Here is a 20,686-nt window from a genome sequence, read left to right as displayed (position 1 = left end):
TTTCAAAAACTCCTCAACTGATTTACATCAATTCACAAAAGGTCTCTTTCCTGACCAATAGCTACCTTTCTGCCAAATCTGGTGTAATTCTGTGCAGCGGTTTGGACTGTAGCCGTGTCTAAAATCTCTATGAGAATTAACATGGGGAAAACATCCATCAAGCCCCTGCTTGATGGATCACCCCGAAACTTTCAACAGCAGCAGTTAACCTGAGCTTCATACTCATTTTGAAACCTTTGTGAAGAGTCATCAAAGGGCACCAAAGTTATTGCCAAAACAATAAATGTCTTTCCTATGGTGGAGAAGTGTGGCTCAATGGTTAGAGCGGCAGACCCTGATGCAGAGGTCTGGCCCGGACCAGGGTTCAATTCCCGCCTCGGCGTGTCTTGGCCTCAATTTCCCCGGACCTGATAATTCTCGCCTCGGTGCCTATTCTAATCAAGGGTCCCACTCTGCAACTCTGGGCAATAGCTTGCTTAATCTCCACAACGGCCCCAAAAGCGCTAGGATGCCTGGCTTCACCTTGGGGGTGCCCAGGAATGGGCACTTCACAGGGAAAGGCCAGGAACGGTTCCACAGCGGTGTGTGCACAGCGCCTGAGAGACCCTTTTGGGGGTGTGTGGAGCACTATATAAATGCACTACATTTACATTTACATTTCCTATGGAAACTAGGTACCAACTATAACTACCTACTGGCGACATTCAGACAGTAATATATATACACCATGGCTATATATGGTGCCCTGACCCATCCCCTGGGTCCCATCTATTTAGAAAGGGGAAGGGTGTGCTGCCCCTCTCCCAGAGCCATTGTTTGGCCCTGGGGTCCCCATTCCCCGGGGCCCAAACTTTTGGGGGCACACAGCCCACCTGCCAGTGCGGTTTGTGGTCCCTGGGACACCATCCTCCGTGGCCCAATATAAAAGGAAGGGGGCACGCGCCCCCTCCCGAGCCACATTCAAATCTAGGGAACCCCATACAAACAGGGCCCAAAGTATATTTAAAGGAGAGGGGGCCATGTAGTCCCCCTTCCTGAACCTTTAACAGCCTTGGGAACCCCATCCCCTGGTGTGGCTCACTTGCTGTGTCCCCCCGGGAAGCCCACCCCTGAGACATTGCAGTCTCCCTGCCCGCACTGGCATGGAGACTTGTGTTTGCTCCCAATTACATTTTTGGGGGGAGGGGAAATGTGGCCTCTTTGCCACCCTCCCCAAGCCTCGTTTGGCCCAAAGACCCCATCTGCCATGGCCCAATTTGTTTATAAAAGGGAGGAGAGCACATGGCCCGCCCCTTAACCGCATTCAGTCCCAGAGACCTCATCCTACCAGAGACTTAAGTATTTTTTAAGAGGAGGGGAGCCTTGCATCCCTGAGTCTTTAATGATCCAGGGGACCCCATCACGTCAAAGAGCACTTTTTGCACATCCATCTGGTGCATGGCACATGGATGTGAGTGGGGGCACTACATGTGCCCCCTGAGCCAATTTGCAGTGACCCACGATCGATGGGGGCCTGGTTTGGGGCTCCAAATTCCATTTCTGACAGCCTTTCCATGTCGGCTTTTCCAACATTAAAAAGTCTGTCGGAAATGGGAATCGTAATCTCAATGGCAGTGCTTTCTTCGGCACTGCCTCCATTCAGGATTACGATTTGGACTGCTGCCCCGTCTGGATCAGATGATCCTGTCGGAGGAGGTGATCATTCCACCCAACTGCTGCGGTCTGACTGCCTGCATTGAAATATGGTAGTCAGACAGATGGCCTGTCGGTCAGTCAGACTGCCACAAACAGCCTGTTGGTGGTGGTCTGGCTGACATTAAATAAGGCCCTTAATTGTTTAGGAGAGGGGGGTCCGTGGTTCCCCTTACTGAACTTTTATTGAGCATGGTGACCTCATCCCCCAGGGCCCATTCACTTGGTGTGTACCAGGGAGTCCACCACCAGACACACCAGTTTCTTTGCCTGCATCAGCGTGGGCAGGAAAACTTGTGTTTGCTCCTTCCAGGCATTAATAAAACTCCTGTCAATTGAGAGCACACACAAAGACTTCTGCCAGTGACCATGAGATTTTAAAATGCTCCTGCCAGATGGGAGCTGACTTGTGTTCTGTTTCCTTGCCCACACTGATGCGATTAGGGAAAAATAACAAGATAAATATCTCCTCTCCTGAGAGGGAGCAATATCTGTTCCAGTGACATGTGGGTAGCTGATTGATGCCCTCGGGCACCCACCTATATCAAAAGAAGGCCCCTGGGGATGGGGTCCCTTAGGCATAATAAGCTTAGGGAGGAGGACTATGCAGCCACCCTCCACTTAAAAAAAAAAAGCACTGACCCAGGGATTGGGTCCTCAGGCCCTGATAAAGCCGGGGAATGGGGGCTGCCTCCCCTTTTACAAAAAATACAGACTTTAGGGATACGGTTCACAGGGCCTAAAAAGGCTTGGGAGGGTGGTCATGCTGCCTCTCTCCGTTTCTCAAGAGCATTGGGCCCTGTGGGATGGGTTCAAAGGGCCAAATTATCACAAAAACTACTGAACGGATTTACACCAAACTCCCAACAATCACAATCTGCAAACCAAGAACTAGCTTCCTGCCAAATTTAGTGTAATTCTGTTAAGCAGTTTTTTCGGTATGCCTGTCTAAAGAAGTCTATGAAAAATGCATGCGGATTTTGTGTTTTGGAACCCCCTTTTTTCTCAAATCCGCAAAACTTTCCATGCACAAACCTTTTAGGAACGTTTTGTTGAGATTCCTCAAATGTAGCCACATTCATTAGCAACGAAAATTATTTTCTTATGGAACATCTGACTAAACAATAACTAACCAGTGGTGACCAAAAAAAAGTTAATTTACTGCAGCTCCATCAAAAAGCATTTCACATTGACCTGTCAAGTCGGACCCAAAAAAAAGGTAAGCGGGTCCCAAATGTGTGATTTCCCATGTTAATTCCCAAAGGAAGATTTACTCTCCAATACAGAGTATAATGGCTAATCAAAATTAAAACAAATCTGGCAAAATATAGATATTTGCTCAGAAAGCATGCTTTTGTGATTTGGTGCAAATTCGTTCAGTGATTTTTGAGACATTAGCATTTACAGCGGGGCTCGAATTGGGCACGAAGAAATTAAAATGTAGGTTTAGCTGGACTATTGGTGTCCAGATTTCCTCTGACTCACCAATTTCAAAGCAATTAGTCAATCCTTATGGCTGACCACAACATGAACAATATGTTGAGGTAGCCACTACAGGAATCAGGGACATGGTTGTTGTGTTCCGAAAAAAATATAAAGGCGGAGGGTGAGTACCCTCAGAAAACCAGGGGTATTTCAGTGGGCCAAAGTGAACACCCCTTGACTGGCTGGAATCAGTGTCATGGTCCCCATTGAAATGTATTGTATTGAAAGCCTGTTTTTGAATGTGATAACAGATTTTAGTAACAATCTAATCATTTGTTGGTGGTGTTATGCTCATTTAAAAAATTCAGTTCTTAAGCTTTTTACCCCATAAAGAAATGCTGACCCTCTGCTGTGATTTGATGAATGATCTTTGAGAGAAAACTGTTGTCTCTCAAGATTTATTCATAGAGGTTACAGCAGGTGCTCCAAAAGCTAAAATGAGAGCACATTTTCTATAAGTTCACACTATCTTCCTCAGCAGTGTGAAAATAAATGCTGATATTCTGAGTAAAATGTGCACTTCCAGCAACAGCCTGTCAGTTGGTCTCCCAATGTTCTACTCCAGCTTCCAGCTCTGTCCTACTAAACATCTATAGTGCTCAAATTCTTAAAACAAAAATGTGAACACTATTTTGATGGATTCAAGACTGTAATACATGAAGCATTCCCTTTTGAAATCTACAAAATGAAGGGGTTAATTTTGTTTTAAACAATTATGGCTAGTGATCTGGAAAGCTAAAATGAGGACACCTATATGTGATGTTTCTTATAGATTTCTCGTCCATGTCAGAAAATCATTCCGACACACAGACTGATACATGGACTTCTCTACACCATCAGCAGTTGGTCAGTTAAATCCTAATTGATCAACTGCAGATTCACAAAGGAGTTCTAATGACCAATTAGAGTACTAACATAGTGCATTTATGACACAAATGTGGCACACCTGATGCCATTTTGAAGGAATCAAAGCTATACAACTGCCAGCATTTACTATAAAGGAGACTGCAGTAAATAGACAAAAAGTATATAGAACAGAACAAATCACTTCTGCTCTCACTACGGGACCTTACAATGGTGTGAGGCTTCCAGTATCACAAACGCCACTATTCCACAGTAGAATTAAGGAAAGACATTGACTCAGGACAAAGCTGTACCAAACAATTGATTAGAAATTCTCCTTGACACTATTTCGGCCTCCAAAGGGCTTTAATCACATAACATTATGTGTAATTTTAATACCAATAATTGTATGAGTGTGATATTACTACCAGTAAAATTACTAGCAGTAAAATGACATTTGTAGTTTGCAGATTCCAAAAGAGACATAAAGTTACAACAGTACTGTAAACGTACTCAAAATTGTATGTTTTCCTAACTTTACTACTGGTTTAGTATTCACAAACCATGAGTGCAATTTTACTACCAAACATTTTACAAGTGTAATTTTACTACTAGCAAAATTACTAGTAGTAAAATTGCACTCATAGTTTGTGAATAGCATAAAGTAGTAAAGTTACTACATCAAGTGTAAACTTACAGAAAAGTGTTAGTTTACCTTTGTAAATCAGGCCTATAAAATTTACAGCAAGCAGGTTACCATAGATTCTTACCATTTGTGCATGTACATAAGTGACTTAATTTCGAATTGGTTCGGGAAATTTGAATGGTGGTTATTTTACAGATACTATCTCTGAGTTCATGCATGTATAACAGAGTTGTGTCCTTTTTATCTTTTTTGTCTGTTTCAGGTACTAGTCCAGAGGTCCCTCTCCGCCAAGAACCTTTCACATGCAAAAGGAGGCTCAGTGTTAGGTGGTTACTTGAAAATATTGCCCACCTTTTTTGTGGTCTTTCCTGGCATGATCAGCAGAGCACTTTATCCAAGTAAGGGTGTATTTACTATCTCTTATTTACACATAAATACAGTTATTACATGTGTATGGTCTGAAACAAAAATTCTGAATTGGTTCACCAAAGTGGCATAGCACAGGGCCCATAACCTAAATTCAAACAATGAAAATGTACCCTTGGTTGGGTAATGAACGGTAGTCCTATCTGAAGTATAGTTGGCCACTCACTCCTGTAGGCCCCTGTGCCACCGCAACAGCCCCAATATATGTTTCCCAATGGATCCTGAGTGCGATAGACTGTGAGCGTGCCAGGTTATCAGTAATTGTCTTTATGCAGATGCCACATAAGCAATGATTAATATGAACATTAAGTATTATACGAATCTTGAGGTTCAAGCTGTGCTACCTTGGGTAGCTTCATTGGCGGAACAAAATGCCCTTACGTTTCATCCCCCAAAATCTGAAATCCTGTCAATCTTCAGCATGGTGAATTGATGGAAATATTCTCTATGGCCTTCAAATCTGGGAGACTGTCCAGAGGAGGCATATACTGTTTTAAACATATTGACTTATTTAAGTGTCTAGAAGGTAAATCTAGACAAACTAATTGATATGTTATCAAAGTCTTGCTTGTTCTATATCCTCACTCTGTGCTGTATAATTTCTTACTTCCCCTCTAAAGGGTATGACGCCTAATGCCTTTTTTTCAAGCTCAGTTGGATTATAGCAATGTGGTCTTACCCCTAAATAAATTCCAAAAGATTCAGAATGTAGTGGTTAGAGTCATTTTCAATCTAAACAAAATTGGACTGTAGCAGCTTAAATGACTGCTTGTGTGGAAACTGATTCAATTTAAAACTACATGTATCATGTTTATAATTTTCCAGAGCACCGCACCACCTACCTATTTCTAATTAGCAAACTAAATAAAATATACCCCCACGTGGACCTTGCATTCCTCTTCTAAAAACTTTTTATATACCTTATTTTAAATATCTGAAATGGGGTGGCAGATCATTTGGGTACTAGGGAGCTAAACTCTGTTACCAAACACCACATAAAATTAGAGTGCATTCTCCTCTTCTAGAGGAAAGGATTAAAAAAGTGACTTTTTACTTCTTGAACTCATGTGTAACATTATTTGCGAAGCAGCTGCTCAGCACAAACAGACTCTTCAAAATTGTATGTTCAATTTTAGAAATGAACGAATAAATAAATAAATAAAACAAATATTATTTTGCTTCCTCTAATTATAATGACAGTAGTTCTACCTAAAGCGTTTTCACTTTATCGCCCACTTTCTTTTAGGTCAGGAGTAGACCGGGCAGTGAACTTTGCTATGTTCGCGGAGTTTGCGGAATTTTCTGCACTCCACACTCCGCTGAGCTCACGGATTGCAGAAAACCTAGTTTTGCAGAGGAGTTTTTGTCCCCGCTCGCGATCGCGAACAGTAAGTTTGCGATCGCGAACGATAAGTCTGCGAGCGCAAACTGCCACTCGGGTAAAATTTCTACCCTTAACACCATGGGAAACGTATACCCTGAAGACACCTTTATTATACCAAAACAGGCATTGAGAAACCGCAATGCTGCTGTGCTAGATCAGTTAATCTATTATCAATTGAGTCTGGCAATGCATGAACTTCATGCTTCATTCCCTGTTGTGCTCCCTACGCTCCATGTCCTTGCAGACCTGCTTGGGAACCCTTTCCCATGCAAACTCATCACCAGATTATATGCGGGCATGCAGCACACTGCACCAATCAGGATAACTACTGCACGTCGGACATGGGAGTATCACTTGGGCATCCCTATTGCTTAGGCCCAATGGACCTTTTGCTGTGCACAGGTGAGAGCATTGTTGCCCAACTACAGACTTCGGCTCGTACACTTTAAATTTCTGCATATGCTCTATAGAACCCAGAGCGTTTGTTTAAATGGGGCTACTTGAGGACGATTGCTGCATTAGATGTGCCGAGTCATATGCCAACTTCGTTTATTTAGCCTGGGTGCGCCCTGTCATTGGACAATACTGGTGATCTGTTTTTGATGTCATTGATGAGATTACGGGCCTGCAAACTGCACGAGCCCCCTTAGTTGCATTGCTAGGTTTTGGTCAGGATGTTTCATCAGAACTGCAGAAACTAACTGAACTTCTGCTGCTTCTGTGTAAGAGACAAATAGCAATCAGCTGGGGCTTTTTCCCGGTCCCCTGAGTGAGTGACTGGCTCAGAGACACTGCCTATTTCCAAGACCAGTTGATGGCATTTTGGGAATTAATGCCTACCCGTCCACACTCAAAAGACATCTGGACCCCACTAGACACATACCTGCAACTGCAAGCTGTGGCAAAATAGGATTCCACCTGTCAGGTGGCACATTAGCTGCCTACTAAAGTCCATTTACACCTCATCCATATGCCACTGGATATGCTGTTTAAGAATAGATGGAGACAGACCCTTGACAGACTCTGCTTGGAGTGTGTTGTATCTTGACTCCAATGTTATTATTGCCCTCTCTGTGGAATCTTGCTATGATGTCATCCTACAGTTAGAGTCAAATCTTCACAGTTGGCTGGGCTGAGCAGCATGCTGGCTGCTCCTGGTGGGGTCTATTGTACCATCTTAAATAAAACTACCTGAAACTCATCTTGCTTACCTTTCTTCCTATATGTCTGTATGCTCCTCTTTCTTTCTTCCTTCTCCTTCTTTCCTTCTTCTTCTTCGCCAGAATTGCATTTTTTTTCTCTTAATTATGATGCAGGGCTATAGAACAGATTTCATTACAACTGTACCTATAAATGCTCCTTACGTTTGACTGCCCTCTGGAGTATACGGACGATATCATTGCTCTGTACTGCAGTTTGCGCTGTTTTTGGATGTTGTGAAAAACCAATAAAAGGAACAATAAATGAAAACATATCACAATAATGCACATGTTCATAAATTATCTTTTTATGTGAGGTCAAAAAACTGGACACATTTTATGTTTTACTTCCATGGCCAAGAACCAAAACTATGGTAACATTTGCATTGGCACAATCAACATCTGTTAGCAATACTCATGAGAAGATATAAAGAAAAAAAATCACAAAAATAAAGTTTTATATCATAGTCCATAAAAGTACTCACACAAATGTGTGCAATTTTACTACTTTTTGCAATTCACAAATATTCTCAGCAGCATGACTGGAAAGTTCAACAGTAAACATTAAGGAGCACATTCTAAACCAAGTATGAAATCAGTACCCACAAATGCACTCCTGTGAATGTGTGCAAATTTACCACTTTTTGGAATTCCCAAATATTCCCCAGCAGTATGCCCTGAAATCTCAGCCAGGTGCATGCTTCCGGGCATACTGTGGAGAATGTAATGTGACATATTCACTAAGCTTTCATTTTCTCAGTACATAATGCTGCATAGTCGAGTCAGACACTGGGGAAATGGTCCTCGTTGTGCAAATGTACAAGTTTGTCAGCATAAACAAAATTTACAAGGGTGATCTCATTTTGTTGCTCACTTATCACCCCTTGGGATATGCTGTATAGCTCTGTAGTTGTGTCAGAGAGGTACACCATAGAGAAATAATTTACATCTGTGAGAATTTATTTTGTGAATTGCAGACAGGTGTAAATGCAAGCATTTTTATTTATAAACACAGGTTTGTGGTTGAAAGTGCCTTTGTGAATTAGCTACAGTTTTTGTAAGATTATGGTCTCCCTGCATGAAATTGGGTAATATAGCACAGTGGCTAAATTCACAGTATGCAATGAAGTAGATAATTGAATCCATGGGGTCGATTCAGCTTATTCAGCTTATTTCTTGATGTTCTATTGGATAATAACATCATCATTGTAGGAAACTTGGCTATGAGTCGAGAAGGTAAGTACCCACCTTTGTCAGGTTGAAGCCTTAAAATCACTTAATGAACCTGAATTCAACCCCCTGCTATCTATGGCATGCAGCAGGCAGACATAACTTAGTGGCAATGTGTAAAGTATTCATGAAGACCCAAACAATAATAAAAGTCAAAACAAAACACACAAAAAATCTCAAACAAATTTAGAAAAATCAAGTAAATGCAATAAGGAGACTGGGGTTATGAATTTTTTTAAGTTTAAGGTTCCCTAGATGTAAATTAAAGTTGACTGTGATGGAGAACAGGTCGGATACACAAAACCAGGTTCAAACTGGTCAGAAGTTTTAACTTTGGACTTCTCAGCGAGGACAGACTGGAGGCTGTAGCTGAAGAGGGCTCCACATTGTTGGATATTCGCAGGGCGAAGCCTTGTGAACTCTATGGGGCATATTCTCAAGAACGTGTGATAACCATCGCAAATTTAACTGAACGCAACTTTGCATATCGGAGTCTATCGCGGGAAAACAGCGCCGTGTTAACGTAATATTCTCAACCTGGTGGCACCATGCGATAGTCCCATGATAACGCGTCAAATTGCCTCAATAAAATTAACACGGCGCTGCAAAAATGCGAAACATGAACGTGAATAAAGTTGCGATGATGCCAACCACGATACAAAAATCAGCGATAACCAGCGACAGGCTTGCACTTCCCACGCGTCATGTGGGAAAATGCACTATAAAAGCTGAACAAGAAAAACAACTATAGACAAAATAATCTGCGTAGCAACATGGATGCACCCGGAACTAGTGCCCAGGTCAACGCGAACCCCCCAAGTCCCACAGACCACCAGCAAAGAACCTCGTCGTCGGGGAAGGCCATGGAGAAGAGGTAGAGGAAGATGGGGTACAGTCCGTAAGACAACCGGATCGTCGTCACGGAGGTGACAGAACACTAACAACAACTGTCCGTCACCTCCACCATGTCATTGGCAACACAGACGGAAAAATGGCATACCATTTTGAATGCAGTCGGAGTGTCGAGGAGGCCAAGATGCGCTGTCACGATGTGAAAAGCCAAACCAAGCAGAAACCCGCTGCCAACAGGAAGGCAGCAACGGAGAATGGAGGTGGGAGTCCTGCGCCACAGGAGGAGCTGGAGCAAATGGTGGCCACAGTCATCAGTGTTGAGACGGTGCAAGGAGTCCGGAGTCCGGACACTGCTCTACATGACCTGAAACAACATCAACAGGGTGAGTAATGAGCAGGGACTTGGAGAACGGGGGGTGACGGGCACAATGGCACACATGCACAACGACGAGTAGCACACCACACACCCACAGTGACCCTGGATCATGTTTCTGATCCCTGTAGCACACTTCATCACATATACAAACATCAAGTAGGCCCACATTCACCATGTGCACAAAGGGGTCCCACCCCACACATTACCAATTCCACAACACACACATGCACCCTTGCGAAACACAGCAAAGATGCGCATTTGTGAGCCACACTGACAATGCAAGTGACACCACATAATGAGCAGCATGGCTGGATTACAATCACCATGACGTGCGCGCCACAACACTGAGGTGGCTGAGTGTGGACCACATCCGGAAAGGAGCAGGTCACATTCTGACACATCCAGGTGCACAAAAAATCACTGACGTCAACATTTCATCTGCAGACAAATGCACAAGAGTACAAAAACCGTCAAAGAGCACCTTAAAAGCACAAAAGCCAAAGGCACACTGCCTCCAAGGGATAAGGGCCAGCAAAATCACAGCTGCAGGTGCAGCACACACACATAGCAATGACAGCACATCCACATGGACAACAATGTGGTACACAGTGCAACACTTACACTGCAGAACAGAGGACACAACTGGGTCCGCTTGTGCGTAAAAAATGGCCAATCACATCTGACATACCAGGAAACTGTGGGATGAAAATGTATGTGTACACTCTCACCCACGTCATGTAGTCCAAATGTCCACTGTCTCGCATCAAATAATCCGCTCCTCCCAAAGAGTCAAAATGTACATTGTCATGCAGTCTGTATGCAAACTTGAACAATGCATCAACATACATGCCAATACAATGTCAACCAGCCTATCCCCTTCACATTGCAGAGGGACAGACAACACCTCCAGCAGAGCAGACCAGACAACACTACAGTGATGCTTAAGAGGACCTCCACACTTCCAACACCAACGCCCTACAACAGTTCATGGACATCTTAGGCAAACGACCTCCAGGAGCAGGGAAGCCCAGCTGCATCGAGAATACCCCACACCATGCACAGACAACACAGCTGGATGCACCCACACCCTTGCTGGTTCCCAGCAGCCCACCGAAGCACACATCGCATTATAAGGCCAGGTGTCAGACTGCCAGAAGGGTGTGGCAGAACAGGTGTGGGTGCGGTACTACCTCATGGAAGTCGAACTAGATCACATACATAGGTGTCTAAGTCTCATCAGGGACCACCTACACTCCCCAATGGAGACCCACACTGCAACAGAGACACATGCCTTTGCATATTTCCATTACTGAACCACACCCAGAGCCACAAGATAATCATCCACACCCCCACACTGGACTGGCGCACACTGGCACAATTCACTCCTCTTACATATTGAGTGGGGGATGACAAAGCTACACGTGCAAGGTCTCACCCGCTGCCTGCGGTGACATGGCTGCGTCCGCTGTACATGACACAATGTAATGTTGTAGGGCCCGGGGCACTAATGCATACATCATGAGCACATGGACACACTCAGATAGTTTGTTGAACTGGCTACGGGCATGTGCCCTCGACACCTTTATTGCCATCGTCACATGTACAGTGACGCATGTGCTGGATGTGTGTGGGGTGAGTGTAAGCCAGCCCTCATGGAGTCGGGCTGGCAACAACTTGTACAGTGATCACAATTAAAGTGGAAACAGAAAACACTAGCATAACATAAACAACTGTGAAGCATCATGGTGGTAGCCAGAGAAAGAACAGTGTTCACCCAACATGCAAGCAAAATGGTCCATGATTTGTGGTGCACTGAGTTAGTGGTACCTGAAGAACTGAGCACGGCATCAAGCTGATGATGGCATCCACGACATGTGTGAGCATCTCTGATAGTCTGGCAGTAAGACACTTCCGACTCTGGCACCTGTTGTAGGGGGTTGGTGCTGGCAGTGGTGTCGTGTGCATCCTGCGGTGATGCGATGTCCATGCCGGTCAGGACTCGATTCGATGTGGGAGCCCAGGTGGACCACAGTTGAGGCCGGAGGCAGCTGACAGCGCAGGGCCACAGACACATGGCCTTGATGACCCCCAGTCCATCGACCCAGAGGCTATCCAATATGCTATCAGACAGGGCCCATGACTTGAGCTGCACAGAGTTAGTGGCCCCATATGCACTGCAGCCGGCACAGGCGCACCGCCACGGGGCGGTGACTTGCAGTGCGGTGAGATAGGGCCACGTGAGCTGAGCGGGTCCTCATTGATGTCGAAGGTGAATGTAGCGGAGGTTTGCGGGAGACATTTGAAGGTGTCCTTCAGGGCATGATGCAGAGGGCAGAAGTCGGCTAGGAAACGGTAAATGGAGGAGTGGAATGCTACAGCCTTGTTTTTGCCACAAAGTCAGTATCACCAACAAGATGATGAAGACAGCCCCCAGTCCATAGACTCAGTTGCCACCAAAGTTCAACTAGAAAGTGTCCATGGATATCGGGGAACAGACTTAGAGGCAACGGAGCTGAAAGGGGATGCAGTCTGCGGTGAGGCAAGTACAATTATATCAAATCTGCCATAAATAAATCAAGATGGAGTTCCCAATGTGTGACCTACTCAACTGCAGTGTAGGCCCGAGGCAGCGGTCCACATGGGCCCACAGACATGTGTTGTTGGGATGCTATACACAGAGTTGCTGGCTCCAGATCGAAGGGAGTAAAGTGAAATAAAGGCTGCCATAAATATATGGCCTCGGACATCATGAAATCAAGACTCAGTTCCAAATGTGTGCCCTACTCGACCGCAGTGTAGGCCGAAGGCAGTGGTCATCAGGGGCCCACAGCCATGTGTCGTTGTCTCGCGATGCACAGAGTTAGTGACACCAGAGCAGTGTTGGCAGTGTTCGATCACCACCGTAACGATGATCCATTTCTCCTCCGGACTGAACCGCGTCTTCCTCTTACTCGTCTCCTTGCGTACAATAATGTGAACTCCGCCATTCAGAAATCAAGACTCAGTTCCAAATGTGTGACCTGCTCAACCGCAGTGTAGGCCAGAGGCAGTAGTCAGCAAGGGACAACAGACAGGTGTCGTTCCAATGCTATGCGCAGAGTTGGTGGCACCACATCTAAGGGAGTACACAGATATCAACTCAGCCAAAAAGTGTGTACTCTGCCTTTGCATAATCAAGACTCAGTTCCAAATGTGTGACCTACTTGACCACAGTGTAGGCCGAAGGCAGTGGTAGAGTAAGTCAACCAGAAAGGAGTAAAGCAGGCCTGTGTCGCGGAGGCCTTGATGGTCTGAGGAGGCTGCCAAGGTTGTGGGCCTCGGGCTTGGAGCTTGTGCCTGCATGTGGTGGGCCCTCTTTGACACACGCCAGTGTTGGCAGGCGAGCAGTGAGGACTGGCTGCGCAGGGGCGGGCATTACGTGTTCGGGGACCAGCGGTCCGGGGTGCAGCGGATGCATAGGATCACAGGCCTTACCGCTCACAGCGTCGGCCTCGTGGCGGGGTGGGAGGCGCCTTGCCAACGAGCAGTGCATTCCCATAGGTGCCATCCTGGAAGGGCTGGTTGATGTTGGACTGTTGGAAGATGAAAGTATCATGCACACTGCTTGGGTAGTTGGCTACGACATTAGTGAAGAGTCCCCAGTGGTCCACTATTGCCTGCACATTGATGGAATCTGTGTGCTTTCTGTTGTGGTATTTCTGTGCAGTGTCGGCAGGAGGCACAAGTAGGACATGTGTGCAGTCGACTGCCCCCAACACGTGCGGGAATCCAGCTATGGCGTATAGTCCTTACTTGGTCTCCAGCTGTTCCTGCGCATTGTGGGGGGCGTATATGTACTGGGGTACTTGGCTGATGATGGCATCCAGGACAGGTGTGAAGAACTTGGATGGGGCTGGCTGTGAGCCTCCTCCGACGGTGGTTGTTGGTTGGGAGGTACCAGAGGCCAACAGGTGCAGCACAGCCAGCAGCTTTGTCTGAGGTGGGATGTTGGTTGTCTGCTGTGTTGGTACCGTCAGACTGTGGGCAATGATGGTCAGGATGCGGAGGGTGGTTGTCATTTTGAGCCTGTAGTACGCTTTGTCATTGTCTGGCGTTAGATCTGTGAGGCTGGTGCATTTCCTGAAGGTCTGCTGTCTTTGTCTGCGTTGCCTCTGTGGTGGTCCGGGGAGGGCATGAGGGTGTCCAGGGGGGGTGGCGGTCCTGAGGGTGGTTGCAGTGGGCGTTGTTGCCCTCTCGGGGCTACGGGATGCATGGTCAAGTGGCTCGATGGTATCTGTTGTTCTTCATGTGTGGCTCTGGGGTGGGCTCCGTTTGATGGTGCAGGTTGTCATCCGACTTTACACCTGGTCAGAGCAGGTGTTAATTTCCTGCTGCTAACGCACCTTATCGCCTGTTTTGTGGTTTTATCGCTGATCTGTCTGGTCGTTGAGAATGTTGCGGGGTGGTGTTATCGCGGATTTTTGCTAAGGGACGCCTACTCTGCATCTCATTAGTGATAGTTGCCAGGGTAATCTGTGGCGATGTTTTTTGCGGATGCTTTCGCAGGTAAACTGATGGTATTGGCTGTTAGCACCAGCTTTGGCTGTGATAAAGTGCCTATAACTCAGCGATAGAACCTTGAGAATACGCCCCTTTGACTTTTGACAGGAAAGCTTTGAACAAGAGAAATTTGAATTTCGTACCCAGAGAAGCTCCCTCACAAGTCATATACTTTTAGTGCCTTCATTCGGTGAAGATTTCTACCTTCAGTTCCAGTCCCTTTTGTGGAGCTCAGATTCTACAAGCAGGACAAGGTTGCAGTCTGTAGCCAAAGTTGGCTACACAAGGCCTGATACCTTTTCTGTGAGGTGCTGCTAAATTGGATCTGCTGTTGTGGAAAAGCGCAGAGTGGAAGCAACCTGAATCTTTGGACCAGCCACTATGCTCTGAATGTTCTTGGAGTCAAAAGGTTTCTAAGTCCTAGGTTTCAGGATATGTTAGGAGGTGTAAGCTTTGACACCAGCCAAGGGTCTAGGACCTTGGGGACAGCACTTAGGGGTCAAGATTAACCAGAGGCCAGCTGAAGGGTCCAGGGCAGGTTCAGTTGAAACTGGTCCGCTGGGCAGTTGCAGATAAGGTAGTAGCTTGTTGCATCCCTGTAGCTTGAAGAGGATTTGAGCCTTATGACCCTTGGAGTCCACATCTTTGTCCTAACGGCCAGCAGGTCTAGTTCTGAGGAGGGTACTGCAGATGCCACATTTATACTTGGCACCAGCCTGTAGGTGCGGGAAACACCTCACTCCTCCCTGATACCTACACAGTTTTTTAGCAGTTTGTCTTTGCCTACTGCAAACAATCCCACAGTTCCCACTCCATCTAAAACCAACATGGCAGAACCTTCCTTCCTTTGGACAGAGTTCCAGCATCCACCCCCGAGGTAGTGTAAGGAAAATGAGCAACTCCTGTGAGGCTACCCTAGACCAGTTTTTGGGCCACTTCTCTTTCACTGGGATTTTGTGCCTGGTTAACTGGGAAACAACCAAGGGCCCTCCCCATGTGTCAGCTAACATTTGCCTGGGATAAGTAAGCCTCTTTGAAGTTAATTAAGTTCATGGATACAGCCCAGATGGTCATCCTGCCACAGTAACAGGAAACACCTCCCCACACCCAAGCCTTTAAATCTGCCTCCGGAGCAGATTTCACACATCCTCAAGGCAGCTATTCAGCTGCCAGGTGTCATGTAAATGGACCCTCAGGGGCTTTATGCAGGGACAAGTTAACTTTATCAGTGAATTAAGCTTGTAATAAATATTGCAAAATGTCCAAGAATGAAATGTATTTCCTAGCTGAACATAACATTATTCAATTTAATATTGTATCCCAATGCTTTCCTATGGAACAGTCAACCCCATATCGAAATATTTGTTGGTGCATTTTCAATGCAACCCAGGCATCTCCAGTTAGTGGAGGATGCCAACCCCCCATCCTGCTCCACATTTAGTTGGAGAACAGGCAGGAAAATTAGTTAGATTAGGAGGTGGGCCCACATTCAGCCAGCACCAACCCTAAGGCGGGGCAGGTGATGTGGACCCCTCTTTTCCAATTCATCTATCTTGGGTTGGACAGAATTAGTCACCCAGGGTTAGGCTTAGGCCTACTTTCCAGCAGAAGTGGTCAGAAGAAGGTGTAGTCGCCCTAAAGGTAGGAAGCCCATTGGTTACTACTTGTTGCTCCTTTTAATGCTCCTAAATTTAGTATTTAGGTGGCACCCCTCGTCCCTGACTTTCAGATCCTGCTGACCTAAGAAGAAGAAGAACACTGAAGAGCCATAAGGAGAAGAGGACATGTGACTGACCTGCCTCCAAACTTGCCAGCCTGCTGTTGTCTCTGACTCCTACACCACAGCCAACTTGTCCTGCAGCTGTACTCCAGAAACCCGGGAGGCCTGCCTGCCTTTGACAAAGAACCAGGAACTCCCATGGATTGGTGGAACCAGTCCCGTGCATATCGCAGGCCAAGCCCAAAGTCCTCACCGATGGGTCCGTCAAGGTGGTGACCCTCAGCTAAGTGGCAAGAGCACTCTAAGAGTGGTAATTGGCTCTCATCAATGTTCTTAGCCCCTACCTCACTCCCAATTACCTCCAGCCTGTGAGTTCCCTTTTAACTTCCTTTGTCACAGCCATGGTTTGTTGATAGCCAGTCTGGCACCTACCCCTTCAGTATTCACTGCAACAGGAGGGCAATCCACAGTACCTGTGACTGACATCGGAACCGACCCCGCTCCTGTGATTTTGCATCTCATGTTTGGTGATGTTGACTGTGTGGCAGAACCTGTCTTGGCACACACACTATTCATTGACTGACTGACCAAGGTGCATCTTTGGCACACCCAACCCTCATGATGGACATTTCTATGTGTCCCTGTATCCATAGTCCATGGACAAGGTAATCAGGAACTGCGTGTTCCACCCGGGTCCTGGGACCCCAAAGTAGAACCAAATCTGACCCCAAGTTCCTATTGGCACAAGACTTGCAAAAGCCTGTGTGCTTTTACCCATTGTGGAAGAGGTGTGACGCAGCGGCCATGGTGCCTGACTCTGGACTACGGTGTTCACGGTTCTCGGTGTTCCCATGTGACTCTGGGCAATGGCTTGCTTAATCTTCCCAACGGCCCCCAGCACCGGGACACCACTTCGGAGGTAGCTGTGCGCTTTACAAATACTGGTATTTCATGATCGCTAAGTTCTTTCATTGACAGTCTTTGGTCCTGCCCATCACTCTATTTCCCCCATTGCCTGCAATACTAAAATGTTTGATGGTGACGCAGGCTACCGCTGTGTATTCTACACTGGCCATCAAGGTAAATTCTTGACGGTGTTGTACGCCTTTTCTTCTGCAACTGTTCTCTACTGCATTTTTGAAACCATACTGACTTTGATTTGTAAAACATAAATAAAGATACTTGGTATTTTTGCAAATTGGTATCTGATTTATTCTTGAGTGTGTTCCTTAATTATTGCCTCTGTGAGTACAAAAAATGCTTAGCACTACCCTCCGATAAGCCTAACTGCTTGCCCACACTACCACAAATAGAACGTTAGTATTATCTACTTTTGCCTCTGTATTCGGGCTGGGCGGAGTTTGTGAAGTTGAATTCTGCGGAATTCCGCGTTGTCACTTAAAAACTCTGGGGATTCTGTGGAGTTCCACACACCAGCAGAGCTGTGTAGATAAATAAATGCACAGCCTTCTATGCACCCATCACAGTGTAGACATGCGTGAATGAAGACAGGAGCCCCAGCCTTACCTCCATCTTGCATTCACTGCAGGCTGATTCCAGATTGTGAGGTTTCTTTCTCTTCCATCCAGGCGTCCCACCTGGCTGAGCTTAGGAAATACCAGGTGGGGGGAATAGGTAAATTTGTCTGGGGGGGGTACTAGAGGGCTGAAGCTGTGCAGCTGGGGATGAAAGGAAGAGTTTGTAAATGCGGGAGGTAGCCAGCCTCAGTCCCAGCACACTGCCAGCATATGACTGCACCCTCCATCACAGGACATGGTAGGGGTGACTACAATCCCCACAATTCCCAAAGCGACACCATGATGGCAAGTATGTATATATAATAAAGAATTTGAATATTCAACTCCTGGAGTGCGGCATAATTTCTTTGGTATTAAATATATATATAAATATATATATTGAACACCAATATTTCTTTGGTGATAAATATATATATATATTAACACCAAATAAATTATGCCACACTCCAGAAGTTGAATATTCAAATTCTTTAATCACACCACCAACACCAACGTAGTATGTCAAAATATCAACTATAGAAATGGCATGCTGCAAAAATAAAATTTAAAAATTCGACATTTCTGTCGTTGATATTTTGACATACTACCAAAAACTGTAAACTGATCTACCAACACATCATGGCATTGAGTGCTGTCCTACATTGTCTGAGTTTATAAAAGTGCCCTGGCCTTGTTGTGGAAGCACTTTGGATGAAAGATTGCCATTGAACAAGCAGGAAATTCTAAATTGCTTGGGCTGGCTGCTGCTGGTCTGGTGGAGAAGGTGCTTCTGTCACACTAACCACTTGAAAACCATCCAGCCCAATGATAATTGAAGAGAAGACTAGCTAGGATTACGCTGAAATCGCTAGATAGTATGCATACTTGTTCTACATAATTACCTCAATGCTCTATTCCATCCTTCAAATAGTTCTAAGCCTTTACCAGGAAAGTTACATTCAATTCATTGTAAAAATTAGAGGGCAAAAGGTTAAACATTTGGGCCGACACACAGATTAAAAATCATATGATGTCTTAATGCTTAATCGCAGGGGTGCATTATTATACTTTTAGTTTACAATTACCATAGATGTTGACAGAATTTATGATGCAACTGATGATGTCACAGGTCTCTTTGGCAACTAGCTTTGTTATGAAAGAAGACATCATAAATACTAAATATCTGCATCATTAGTTTGATTTTTTCAAAGATAATCAAATTATACGATATGTTATTCCTGTCCTTGATCTTTTGAAGTATTACTCTTTTTCCAATTTCTTTGCAATTAAAACAGAAATATATTGTCTGTTTTGTTTGAAAATAAAATTTGGGCACTTTCAACTTTCATTTAATCGATTATAATATTTGTTGCCAGATGAAGTTGCCTGTGTGGATCCAGACATCTGTTACAATGTTTGTGGAACTAAAGTGGGCTGTAGCAACATTGCTTATCCTAAACTCATAATGGAATTGCTTCCTGAAGGTGAGAGTCATCTACAATCTCTATCATGTGCACTTTGCCTGTCTATGATTTGTAGGAATGCATTAGACATTTGAAGAAAGACATAATTATTACAATTTAAAATATTTGAATATGGGTGTAAATATCTTACTGATGTGTCCTGGTATCTGAAAAAGTCTGTAGGAATGTTTGGTCCAATCTTTGCTGGAAGGAGGAAGGGATAAAAGAGCATTTGGAGAAATTAATTTATAAGACTTAATCTCACCTTATAGGGTAAGAATAGTGAATGATTTGTAAACCCTAAGTAAGCAATAGGGGGTATGACTACAATATGTACTCATGTAGATGTCCCTTTGTCAGCCCCCAGTCAGTTTCCCTGGGTGGATGACTGACTAAATTAGCAACCCAAGCTTGGTAAAGAAGTGACGAAAGGAAGCAAAGTGCTACATTTTGCACACTTAATGATAACAGGGATGTGCAGTGGTCATCCATCATGAATAACTCTGGCATTACCACCCCCCACCTCACAGCCTTGATTCTAAAACATAACGCCAAGCAAAGGCGAAACAGCTGCCCATACACATGACTCTGAAGGACAGACAAAGACACCTGGCAGGTGTTGGAAATGATCACAACTACTGTCTTGTAATTCTGTCCTGGAGTGATGATATGAAGTCAATAGACACCCAGAATAAGGTAGGCATGGGGCACTAGGTCAGAAATGGAATATCTACTTCTCTAAGGAATAACAGTGTGGAGCTGGGACCATGACAAAATCCTCAGCACTAATCATCAGACATAGGAAAGTGATACATAAGGACCATACTAAGTAGGAAGAGGTGATGAGTCCCATTAAATCTAAGATTTATGAAGCAAAATGGATTACATTGACAGGGCATGTGATCCTCCTGTGGCACAGACTTAGAAAGTAACATGATATTATCTATTTTGCCCTCATGAGATTGTGGATTGAGGCTAATGCTCCATGAAACTCTATCCATATAAGACAGTAAGGGCTACATGCATCAAGCTTTTTCCTGTCGCAAACGGAGCGATTAGCAGAATCAGCCCGTTTGCGAATGGAAAAAGCCCTTTTCTGATGCATGAACCCATTTCCATTCGCAATTTAGGTAATCACAAGTTTTTTGCAATTACCCAAATTGTGAGTGCATTTAGGGAATTGCAATTTGTGATTCCCTTAAGACGATGCATCAAGCCTTTCCTAAATGCAAACTGTGCATTTAGGAAATGCTAATTACCATCAACTTCAAATTGATGGTAATTTGCACATTCTTTGAAAAATGCACAATACTG

General features: G+C 45.0%; 1 protein-coding gene across 4 annotated transcripts in view; it reads left to right on the top strand.

The window, feature by feature from the left end:
- The window catches only part of LOC146835006 (sodium/glucose cotransporter 4-like), a 736,053-nt gene that overhangs the window by 473,052 nt on the left and 242,315 nt on the right, over positions 1–20,686 (top strand). For all 4 annotated transcript variants that reach the window (XM_085602666.1, XM_085602670.1, XM_085602669.1 and 1 more), the window contains 2 exons: positions 4,929–5,064; positions 19,286–19,393. In XM_085602666.1, the coding sequence (XP_085458792.1) occupies positions 4,929–5,064; positions 19,286–19,393 (244 nt within the window). The remainder of the gene's footprint in view (positions 1–4,928; positions 5,065–19,285; positions 19,394–20,686) is intronic.

Source organism: Triturus cristatus, chromosome 4_2 (genome assembly GCF_964204655.1).
Source record: "Triturus cristatus chromosome 4_2, aTriCri1.1, whole genome shotgun sequence".
Classification (NCBI taxonomy): Eukaryota; Metazoa; Chordata; class Amphibia; order Caudata; family Salamandridae; genus Triturus; species Triturus cristatus.
Note: the sequence above shows the minus strand (reverse complement) of the source record. Positions and strands in the feature narration are given on the sequence as shown.